Raw genomic sequence first — 11632 nt, forward strand, 5'->3', positions numbered from 1 at the left:
CCAGCTTTTTTGCCGCCCCAGGCGTCCAAAAAAAAAACCCCCAACAAAAAAAGCCGTGATTGGCAGCAGCTCTACTGCACCGCTTCATTCTTTGGCAGCAATTCGGCAGCCAGTCCTTCCCTCCGAGAGGGACTGAGGGACCCGCCGCCAAAGACCCAGATGTGCCGCCACTTTCCACTGGCCTTCCAAGCACCTGCTTCCTGCGCTGGTGCCTGGAGCCGGTCCTGTATACAAGGATCAGTTATCCCACCACTCACGTGCAGCCACTTCTAGGGGTGGAAGGTGGCAGCTGTTAACAACACTACACAGCATTTTAGGGCAGGGAGTGAGGACTGAAGCGAGAAATCAGCGAAGTAGGATGTGTGTGTCTGAACTAGATCTGGATGGCAAGGATACAGGGGTTAACACCACCATTCTTGTGAAAAACATCATGGGATCTTTAACTGACCAGAGGGGTCATGATCTCACATTTGTGTCTTGCCCAAAAAGATGGAAATTTTGGTATTTTCATACAAACCAGAATGGAATTAATTAAAACAAGTGCACGCTACACACCATGAATCTGATTACTCTGCAATCGTTACTGATGTTAAGTAGCATTTATCCACAGGAGCAGTCCCAGACTCAAGTGTGTGGGGTTTTCTTCTTGTGTATGGGATTTGAGTTAGAACTCAGGTCACCTCTGCAGTGAAGACAAGGCCATTGATGTCAGCGGGTGAGTGAGTACAGTACTATTTAGTGCAAGGTTTGCAGAATATGGTTTGATGCTCCTCTTACTCATACTGGTGTTAACTCCACTGACTTCAATTCACCCACTCCTGAATTAACCCATGACCTTTGTCCTAATATAGGGTGAGATTCTGATCTTGGTTATACCAGTAACTGAGATCAGAATCTAACCAACACTCCACAAATTGCTGCATGCGTGTTCTTTCCAAGGAAAAAGTTCTCCTCCACCAACCTCCCTTTGCTTACAAAAGTGCTTTATACTCATTTTATCTCTGCCAGACTTTTTTTTCCTGGGCTAGACCTCTAAACACGTAAACACTCTTAATGAATAAACTATAAACTATGCTCTGCCTGCCTCCAGAAGTCAATGTTAAATATAGCCTCTAAATGCTGCTAATTGATTTTAGATGTCTAGGGATAGCTTTTGCCTTCACACCATCCCACCCACATTGCTCAAGAATTCCTCACCTGCCCCTGTCGTTCTATCAGGCTTGGGGAGCTGGTTGCAAAGCCCTGGCATGTAATTTTTGTCAGCTGTTTTTAACACCAGAATGCTGTCAAATTAAAAAAAACCACCAACAGTTTGCTCAGAGACCCTGATTTGTGCCTTTGCTAAACTAAATACATTCTCGTGCCTTTCTTCATCTACCACTGTCTATTTTTATGTTTAGCCCTTGAAATCTTTCCATCCTTTGAAAACAAGAAGTCTGTTTACAAATATTTGCCTAAGAAAAGTGTTTATCATTGAGGCACACAAAGGAAAATGGCTCGTTTCTGCGCGAACCACATGCACCTCCAGATGTGTGCTGTCCTGTGTACAGCTGACAGCCAAACCCTGACTTGGAAAGGAAAGGTTGGCTCACCCCAGACCTGTGTCTGCTGACAAACCAGGACATGAAAAGAAGTGTAAAGACAGATTTGAGTTGTTTCAAGCTGGTGCTATAGGATGCAGCAAGGAAATAAGTGAGAGACATACTGTAGATTTTGTATGAAGGGCAGGGTTGTTACTGACAGGTGGCTGATCATGGCAAGGGATATTGATATAATTTTCCATGCAGCCAACTTTGGAGAATCCTAAAGTGAACTGTATTATTGTAAGGATTTAAAATAGTGACATCATCCAACCTATTATTGCAAGTGGCATTAATATTGTCGCGTCTTGCTCCCAGTTTGCATGTGCAATCATGAGCTGCTTCAGACAGAAATGCTCCGAGTCCAATCTTGCCAAGGTGCTGAAGTCAATGAGAGGCTTTTTCCACCCCCTATTGACATGAACAGGAGCTTGATTGGACCTGTTAAAAACTAAAGCTAAAACTAAAGCTAAAAACTGCAGGGCAAGATTTTCAAAAGTGGCTACTAGTGCGTTAGTTACTGGTTACCCAACCTGAGGGGCTTAAAGGGGCCTGGTTTTCAGAGGGCAGGTATTCAGCACTTCCTGAAAATTGGACCTTTGTAAGGCCCCAATTACTTTGGAAAATCTCGACCATCACTGATAACTGAATCTCTCAAGTATACGTTACTAAGCCTATGGCCTCAGATCATTATCCTGGACTTTATGCATTTAAAATTGATCAGTGGACATGACGTGTTTAAAAAACAGTCTTCCCAAGATTTGTAGGACTTTGTAATTGCAAAATACGCTTAAGCAAAGTTTGTATCAATAATGTGATGCATGAGGATTTTGTATGTAATTGCATATAAAATCTTGAGATCTTATGAAATTGAGACAGCAAGTGATCCAACATTATTTGGGAAAATAAAGAAACAGGAACAATTACGCAGTACTAAATAAAAGCATATGGATGCAAGGGACCCAGTTCTACTTCCATGGACCACAACGGAAACAGAATAGGGCCCTACAAGTACATATGTGGGCATATGACACTCACTTACAGCCCAATCCTGCATGCGTTAAATCAATGGTCAAATGCCCATTGATTTTATATGTGTTGGATCAGGCCCATATAGTGGGCAAGCAAAAATTCAAATCAATACATGTTATTTTGCAATATTACATGTTCTTGAAATTGCAGTGAAAAAGCTTCTTTTGCCATCAGTTCTGTGTATCACTAAAACACCATCTCCCCCTTCCTCTGCCCCCCAAATGAAATGCTTCATTTGGATAAAAGAATTTGGTATCCACAAACACCTGCCCTCCAGCTCCTGCAGGAATTACTTTGCAGTAATAATGATCCTCCTCCCATCATTCTGCTTCACTTTCTAAATGATCAGTAACATCAAAATTAGACAGGGCTGTTTTTCTTCAAGTGTTGGTTGCAAAAAATTCATGTGAGTTGGATTTGCAGGCCTGGAGATGTTTTATTTTATAATGACGGATGTGTTGGTTGAATGCAAAGGAAGAGGCAGAAAGCAGAGCAGAAATTTGGCGCCAACTGCCTTGCTTTGAAAGAGCCTGCATTCCACCCTGCTTAAGAGGGGCTAAATGGAAAGATCTGATTAAGCATCTCAGTGTTGTGACCCTGACCTCAAAAAACACGCCCGATTCTCTAGAGGAACTTCATTTCAATTAATCAAGTTAACAGCCTGAGTAAATCTGGCTGTATTCATTGAGCTATGGGAGCTGCCTGTGACCTGCCGTTTGCTCTGGGGGCTCTGGTCCCCTCCTTTTACTCAAAAGGGTCTTTGGGATTAACAATTTGAAGCAACTAGTTTGACTCAACCTGCTTGGTGACCTGGCTTTCATTTAAGGTGGTCAGCGAGTCCTTTAAAGCTTGTCCCAAAACAACACTCACTGTTTAGACACTTAGACATCTAGAAAAGCCAGATGGAGAGGACCATTCGGACCTGTGTGTTAAACATTAATGCCCCGGGAATCAATATGGGCCAAATTGTGACAGAATTCCTTATGCTGAGTAGCTCTTTAGTCTCCAAGCAGTCTCCGATTTCAGGGGGAGTTAGGGTCTACTAAACTGTAGATCCTTGTAAGATCATTAGTAAATGCATTTTAAGTGTTTACCCCATAATAAAATCTGCATAACAAGGGTGTTTAAAAGTATTGTGTGTCCTTGGATGTTAATAAATCAGTAACACACACACAGAGATGATTTTAAATTTGGTGCAAAGAGTAGTGTATTAATGGGGCAGATTCTGATACCCTTACTCACACTGTAGTGCTGGACCCTTTAGTAAAGTATTCAGTGCAAGGATGGCAGAGTTTGACCCATTTGAAGGCAATGGCAAAATTCCCTCAAAATTCAATGGGAACCAGAACAGACCCTACAACGAGCACGATGACTGGTTTGTCATGGCACAGGGCCCTCATGCACAGCAACGAGCAGTTACACCCATTGGCACCAATAAGGCTGCTCATGTAACCACTCCCACGTTCCCAATCTGGCCCCAAAAGCAGGGAAGGCAGTAACAAAAGAGGCCTAAAGCTGCTCTCCTTCTGGGCAGCCCGAACCCTTGCCGCAAACCCTTCACATTTCCTGCACACTTGGGTCTTTTCATTTCCTCAACGTTAATCCAAGTGTGCGCTTAAGATCTGGGCCTGCTCCCAGGCCAGCCTGCTGGCCCCTAGCTTGGCCCTTCAGGGTGTCCAGCCACCTGGATCTTCCCAGGATGGATGCATGTCATCAGCCCCTGCATCCCAGGCTCAACCACCTGCCTTGGTCCCTCTCTCCTAGGGTGCCCACCCGGGTCTGCCCCTTAGGGTGCCCACCCGGGTGTGCCCGCTCCTGCCCCCTAGGGTGCTATTAGCCCCCACCCAGCCCCCCTGCCTGGGTACCCCGGCTGCGGCCGGGCTCAGCCCTTAGCCCTGGGCGATGCCCCACTTGGCTGGTGCCACCCGCCGCGGCCCCAGCGGGGGAAGCAGCGAGCGAGCGAGGCTGGCGGCGGCCCCGGCCGTTCCCAGCAGCGGCAGGGCAGGGCCGGGCCATGGCCGGGGCACGCTCTCGCCTGGCGCAGCCTGCAGCGGCGGCGGCGGCGGCGGCTCCGGCTGCAGCGTGTGGGGCTGCGCGGCGCGGCCCGGGCGGGGCGAGGCTGGCTGCTGGCGGCGCGCCCGGCCGCAGGCTGCAGGGTTCGCGCTGTTCTCACGACCTCCCGTCCCACGCCGGGCTGGGGCCGGGCGCGGGCGGAGCCGGGGGCCAGGGCGGCCGCCAGGCCCAGCGCACCGCCTGCTGCCTCTGCAGCCGCCGCTCCGCACGCCGCCTCCCTCGCTCCCTCCCAGCCTGGCTCCTGGCTCGGATCCGCCGCCGCCGCGGCGCGCCCCGCAGGGGCTGCTGCTGGGGAAAGGGGGGGGGCTGCCTGGGGCCTCCCGCTAGCCACGGGCCTGCGTGCACCCTGCCCCCCCCCCCACGCGCTTCCACAAGTGCATCACTTCACCCCCTCATTTTTGTGTGTGTGTGGGGGTGTTTACGTGTATCTATTTGGCTTAACTCAAAGCTGTTTATCCAATTATGTCCCCCCACAATTGTCCCTAAATTTTAGTTTGGGGGGTGTCTGATAAACCACCCCTTGGATTAAAGTATGCAAAAAACAAAGCTGTTCCCTGGGGGAAGTCAAGGGAGCTAACATATGCGCTACCCCCCACACCTGAAATCCGCTGGTATGGATAAAACAAGCTATGGGTAGCCAGCCATCCTGGTTTGGGGGTGCATGCAAACCCCACCCTGCCCTTACCCCAGTTTTCCCTATCCCTACTCTTGATCTTTTCTCTTGGATGCCTGTAGTTAATTTCCATGCCTGTCCATGGTGGTTAGGGGAGAGATTGGTATTTAACTCCAGAGTCTGGAGAAGGATGTGATCTCTGAGCAAAAGGAGTAGGGCGTTTTCTGTCTTACACAGGGAATAGTTTCATGGCAGAGCATTAGGATGGCAATCGGTTTCCTACCACTGGGCTGTTGTGAGGCTTAATTGTTTGTAATGTAAAATGTTTTGGGATTCTTGGATGGGAGGTGCAAAGCATGACTGTTAGTGCATTGCAATCTTATATTGATGGGCAGCAGTGGGAGAGTTAGAAATTCATAGAACGGAGCCCGAGATCAGAAGGCTCTGCAGACAGGTGGGGTCTCAGCTGGGCCTATTTTGCAGGGTCACATGTAGGGAGGAAGGCCTGTGGGGCCTCGTTCACTTGCCTCCTCAGCAGTGTTCTGCACCCCTGACCCCAGTGTATTCACAGCACCCCCACCTCTCCTGCGCACCTGCAGCTGCCCTTCCTCCTTTTTGTGAGGCTCTCTCAGCCCCACAAATGAAATCGACCCCAGCGAGTGATGGAGGAGAAAGCAAAAACAAGAACGTTAGGAGCGGAGAGAGGCAGCCAGGGGTGAGAAAACAGCGGAGCAAGGCAAGAGAGGCGAACCATTGTTGAGATGTGTGGCAGCAGCAGGGCTACCAGGCAAGAAAAGTGAAAAGGGCAGGAAATGAAAATAGAAACTTCTAGGGTGTTTAGCTGAGGGCTAGGGGTTGTTTCCCCACTACATTTCTCAGAGAGAACATTAATTCCGTGGGCTGAATCCTGATGGCCCAGCAAATGGAAAGTGGCTTTCTGCCTCCTTTGGGCAGTGGGCCAGATTGTGACAACCCTTCCTCCTGCTAATACTTTGCTGGGACTAGGGGAGAAGGGTACTGCTCAGTGTAGGGACATCAGTCTAGCTCTGTTTCAGCTTTGAAATCACTGTATTTTTCTCCCTCCTGACACCGTCCCAGAAAAGTGCAACACTCGAAGGACTTCAGGCTGCCTACACCCTGCCAGGTGGAATGATGGTGGTGTAGTTATTACCACCTGGTTCCTTGTTCACTCCTTTGGACTTTCACCTTCCAGCCTCCTCCTCCTTTGTACTTTTATAGCACGTTTACGAGGACAATGCCAGCTTTAAAAAAATCATCCTTCGTCTGAAAAATTGTTATCTATGAGCAACACCTAAGATCATGGGAGAAAAAACATATCTTAAAATATAGAAAATTGGACTGTAAAACCAGAAGAAAATGGCTGTGAGGGGTGAGGTGGAGGATGGACACAGGAGCCGATACCGTCATAGAAACTAATTTTTAGTTAGTTTTTCTGCACATGACTGGATTTGAGGTTGATGGTTTCTCTCTAACAGAAGGGTCTCAAACTTCCTCACACATCTTCATTAAGCTTCTGGTCACTCCTGGACAGTTATCATTATCTCCATTTTATATGGGGGGAACTGAGGCACGGGTTTTGTGGCGATGGTCACAAAAGTCTGCAGCAGATCTGAAAATAAAAACAGATCTGTGCCTTAACTATTACAGCTCTCATTGTTCATATCTTAATGACAGGTGTAACCCTTTGAAAGGGTTGTGTAAATTGCATGTTATTGAATGTCTCCTTTAGTGGGGGTGGAAAAATCACATTGTTTGCTATATTTGAACTGATGTAATACATCCAAACCCTACTGGAAAGACTTTTGCCATTGTATAAGGTCAGTTGGGTCAGTCCTTGCCGTTTTCCTTTTGCTTGGATACTTTCGTGAGTTAGCAAAGTAAAATCTGCTAAATCTAAGGCAGATCTGGGAAACGATGAATAAAGGGACAAATCCAGAGACACTGTGCTATCCCAGGAAGGTATATGGTTACATCCAGGCGACAGGCAGGCTTTCATCAGATCTTCCACCTCTTCTTCAGACAGAGGAGGTGGGGGTGGTAACTGGTTGGAAAGGATGGGAGCCAGGCCCTGTAATAGGATTTTATGTCTGTGATTGCATACCAAACCCCCTGGGAGCCCTCTCATTCCAATGGATACCTCACCCCAGTTTTGGAAGTGTTGGGTGCTGTCTGCACCAACATTTAGGACCATAGGAGTTGCTAAACTGGATCAGACCCAAAGTCCATTTAATCCAGTGTCCTGTCTCTGGTGATGCCCAGTGCCAGATGGTTCAGAAGATGTGAGAAACCTCCTCTTTGGGAGCTCTGGGATAATCTGCCCCCATGAAAGTCATACCCTAACCCCTAGCAGATTTAAAGCCTGAAGCATGAGGTTTTATATCCCTTCCAAAACTTGGCAGTTTTTTAGCAGTAACTGTTAAACTGGTTTGGTTTTGTTGGCACAGCTAACTCTCCTATAAAGTTAGGATTTGGGATTATTATGGGGACATAATGTACCACCCTTTGCATTAAAGGGATCTGCTTGCTAGGGGCTGAGTGATGCAAAGCAGAAGTGGGTTATGCCTTTAGGCCCGGCTTGCGTGTACGTGCTTAATTTGTCAGACAGTTCCCTTCCCCCTCCCCATAATATTGGAATAACGTGCACAATGCTTTCCCTTCCACACTTTGCATTCATTCCCAATGTTCTTGGCCTTATAAATTGGTGACCATTCGAAGTGGTTAATTCTCTGTGCACAAGGTTGCAATTGCTTCCACTTGGACAGGATTCAAGTAGTGGGGGTGAGTCATAATGGGTGGCAAAATTGTCTTTTCCTCAGTTCCCCGTTCACAAGGGGGAAAAAAACCACCCTGAATTATTCTCTGAGGTAGGCATTGTGTGGCCAGGCAATTGAATTTACAACAGCATTGAGTATCAGAGTCTATCTGGCCCTGTCAATGAGAGTGTGGGGTGGGGGGAAGACACACATTAACCCTCAGTGCTGCGTTCCCAGGCATTTCAATAGGATCCCAAACTTCCAAAAGAGCCCGCTGCATACTCGATGAGACTCTTTATACCTTTGATTTCCCATTCCCCACAATAGAGAGCGACTCTCTCGCCTCTTTCCTGCGCAAGATAGTAACTTTTGCACTCCCCCTCCCACACTCCCTTAAAAAGTGTGTGGGGGGAGGAGGGGCTGGGGGAGTGACATTTTATAGGGCATCTTATTTCAATGAACTCCCTAAAACCAGGTAATGAGAGCAGTGTGTTTCTGTGAGTGGGGGCAGGGGTGCGTGCAGACAGTTCCTCCTTGGCTTACAAGAGCAATTTGGGCAAATGAAATACAGTTCTTTTCATGCAGAATAAACTAATTTTGAAAGATTTTAATGAGGTTTTACCATCAACCAAACCCCTATAAAAAGATCCTTGTCATGCATCCTTCAGTTTGTTTAATGTCACCTAAATTGCCCTCACCCAATTTCCATCCAAAGGGCTTTTCTTATCTCCCTCCTCCTCCCACACAATGAAAAGAGCAAACATTTCTATTTCAAAGAGTTTATTTGTTCAAACACCTGCAACTTTTTTGGAAGTCTTTTGACCACGCACACACACACACACACACAAACAAGATACAAACAACTTTGGCATTATACTGGTGTGAATATCTGATACAAAACTAATCTCTTATTTGTTTTTTTTTTTGTTTTTTTTAAAGTCTTTCAAATAAAGGCATTTCTTTAAAGGAGTAAAAAATACAAGTTGAGATCCCAACCTCTGGAAATAAATAGACACTTTGTACTAAAGTCCTTTTAAAAAAAAATCTGCTTTAAAAACAAAACAAGGTTCCATACAACGGAACCAAAGTGTGTGGTTTTGTTTTTTTTGGGGGGAGGGAGGAAGGCTTTACACACAAGTCACCAAGGTCTCCAGACTGATTCACTGCGTTCCCCGATGGGACTCCCAGCTTGGGATGCTGGAACTAAGCTACCCCCAAATGACGTCAGACCCTGCACTGGGGATGCTGACGGGGTTCCGTTCCCCGGCCCGCTGCCTGAAGACAGTGGTCCATTAGTGTTGGCATAGAGGGGGATGACAGGTCCACTGCTGGGAGCGAAAGCTGGGTTAGGGATGAGGAAAGCGAACTGGCCGTCGGTAGCTGGGACCAGCTGAAAACCCCCATAGACCTTGGGGGACAGGGCTTCGGCAGGGTTCAGTTTGCAGGGCACAGGCACGGCCCCAGCTGCAGTGGCAGCTGGGGGAAGCTGGACGTGCAGAGGTTGTGCCAGATGAGCAGGCTGGCCAGCTGGGGGTGGTGGTGGTGGAGGGTAATTCATAGCCACGATCTGGCCCAGGCAAGCGGAGAGGTGGCTGAGCAGGCGGGTGCGTACGTCTGTGTTCACCCCTTCGCAGGTGGAGAGGAACCGTGTCACCTCGTTCATGCACTCGTTAAATCCAGCTCGGTATTTGCCAAGGACAGTGGGGTCAGCACTCAGAGCTGCTGCAATGGAAGAGGAGAGGGTCACACATTAGCATTGGGAAGCAGAAAGGGTCTGACCCAGAACCTCAAACTCCACCCACCCTGCAGTGTGGTACAGGCACTTTATTCCAAGGGCACCTGCTGACTACTCCATGAGAGGATGCCCGGTGCTTGGATGCACAGCTGCATGTATTGGCAGATGCAGTCTCTGGTCTACTGCCCAGCAGTTCACAAATGCTGGAGCTCCCCCCACACTCCAGGGAGCTGTACTGGAAGAGCTGGTGCTTACCTGTCATCTGGGCTCGCTGCAGGTTCCGCAGGTGCTTCACCGTCATTTCCAGGATGTCCGCTTTCTCCAGCTTGGAGTGCCTGGAGCTCTGGCAAAGAGAGCCAAGGGGAGAAGGTAAAGATGAGGGTCTCTCCTCTTACCACCACCCCTCTCGCCCACAGCTTGGCAGTCTTCAGAACAGTCCCTGTGAGTCCTCCTCTCAAATCCCCCCCAACTGGCCCTGAAATCCTCAGAGCTCAACTTACATCTTTCTTCAAAGCATCCAGGATGAGGGTCTTCAGCTGCCCCAGGCTCTCATTGATCCTGGCACGGCGCCGCTTCTCCATGATAGGCTTGGAGGACTGGAGAGAAAGGGGAAAGGAAACAGAAGCAGAGATAAATATATTTGCCTCCATTCCACATTACGATCTCACTGCTATACACATGCATCTCATCTGCAGGGCATGTCAGTCCAATAGCAGATTGCTATGCTGGTCTGTTATTGCGTGTTAAAGTAGTACCTAGGTCTCTTACTACAAATCATTCCCCTACGCAGCCTGCTCCTAAGTAGCAATCACGACTGCATATGCTGTGTACCACTGTATATTGTATGGGTCTGTGTTCGCATTACTTAATACTAATCACTACTGCATATTACTGTACACATCTGTATATTACAGCGATTTTAGGTCTATTTTCTTCACTATTGTGTATTACTGTATAGTGATACGGAGATACTCTTTAATATTAATCACCATGATATTCTGATATACCCCTTGTATTAGGTGTACCTTCTATTGCAATAGATCATGGCATATGCAACACTATGCTGTGCATACCCATCCCTATCCATATATACCCAAGCCAGGTGGGATTATTACATCTCTGAGGATAAGAAGTGATGCAGTTTACCTTTCTGTGTTCACTGGCACTCTTGGGCTTGTCCGGCGTGTGGCTGGAGGTAGCTGGGGCACCAGCAATCGGGGAGGCTGTCGGTTTCTCCATGGTATCAGCGGGCATTTTTGAAAAAAAAAGTCTCTTGACGCAAGCGGAGGGGGAAAAGGGACGTTGCAAAAAATAATAATTGCAATTTATTTTCAAACTGTATCCCTTAGAATGAGCCCAGTGCCTGGGGCGGGGGGAGAAGGTCTAGGCGGCTGCACCCTGGACACGGTTCAAGGAGTCTGGCTTTGCAACCACTGATCACAGGGTGAGTCAGTGCACAGCGGCGAGGCGACCCTGCACGAGGCTGCTCGGACTCCTGCAGCTTGGAGCCAGGCGGCGGTGACGGCGGCTGCTGCTAAGCCCGAGCGTCAGGGACCCCCCGCTCTATTTATACCCAGCGGCTGCTCCCAATTCGTGTGAAACCTTCTCTGCATTCTTTCCCACACTCTCGCCAGCCAATGAGAGCCGGGACTCACCCCACCGGGCAGCCAGCCCGCCTGCCTATTGGAGGACGCCCCCGCGAGCTGTCAGTCACGCGCTGGGCTTCCCAAAAATCCTGCCCCAGGGTAAAAGACAAGCCAGCAACCTTGGGGGGATGCGGGGGGAGTGGAATGGAAAGCCAAGGGGCTGGAGCCAGTGGCGACTC

The 11632-nt window shown here is 48.4% G+C and overlaps 1 protein-coding gene across 2 annotated transcripts; it reads right to left on the bottom strand.

The window, feature by feature from the left end:
* Positions 1 to 8839: 8839 nt before the first annotated feature.
* HES4 (hes family bHLH transcription factor 4) lies at positions 8840 to 11354 on the bottom strand. 2 transcript variants are annotated; one of them, XM_030537520.1, is made up of 4 exons: positions 10954 to 11354; positions 10308 to 10403; positions 10063 to 10150; positions 8840 to 9791 (listed from the first exon to the last, which is right to left on the bottom strand). In XM_030537520.1, exons 1-4 carry the CDS (start codon positions 11059 to 11061, stop codon positions 9211 to 9213), a joined length of 873 nt encoding a protein of 290 aa, XP_030393380.1. In that variant the 5' UTR covers positions 11062 to 11354; the 3' UTR covers positions 8840 to 9210. The 2 variants fall into 2 exon arrangements, with proteins under 2 accessions (XP_030393380.1, XP_030393379.1); XM_030537519.1 differs by having other exon boundaries at positions 8840 to 9794.
* Positions 11355 to 11632: the final 278 nt, after the last annotated feature.

Source organism: Gopherus evgoodei, chromosome 18 (assembly GCF_007399415.2).
Source record: "Gopherus evgoodei ecotype Sinaloan lineage chromosome 18, rGopEvg1_v1.p, whole genome shotgun sequence".
In the NCBI taxonomy this organism is placed as follows: domain Eukaryota; kingdom Metazoa; phylum Chordata; order Testudines; family Testudinidae; genus Gopherus; species Gopherus evgoodei.

What these genes read in the sequence shown, in the direction of transcription:
- HES4 (XM_030537519.1), bottom strand. Translation starts at nt 11,061, where the DNA reads ATGCCCGCTGATACCATGGAGAAACCGACAGCCTCCCCGATTGCTGGT. An exon ending in TGGATGCTTTGAAGAAAGAT is followed by an intron (nt 10,151 to 10,307) that starts GTAAGTTGAGCT and finishes TCTCTTTGCCAG; the next exon opens with AGCTCCAGGCACTCCAAGCT. An exon ending in GCAGCGAGCCCAGATGACAG is followed by an intron (nt 9,795 to 10,062) that starts GTAAGCACCAGC and finishes CTTCCATTGCAG; the next exon opens with CAGCTCTGAGTGCTGACCCC.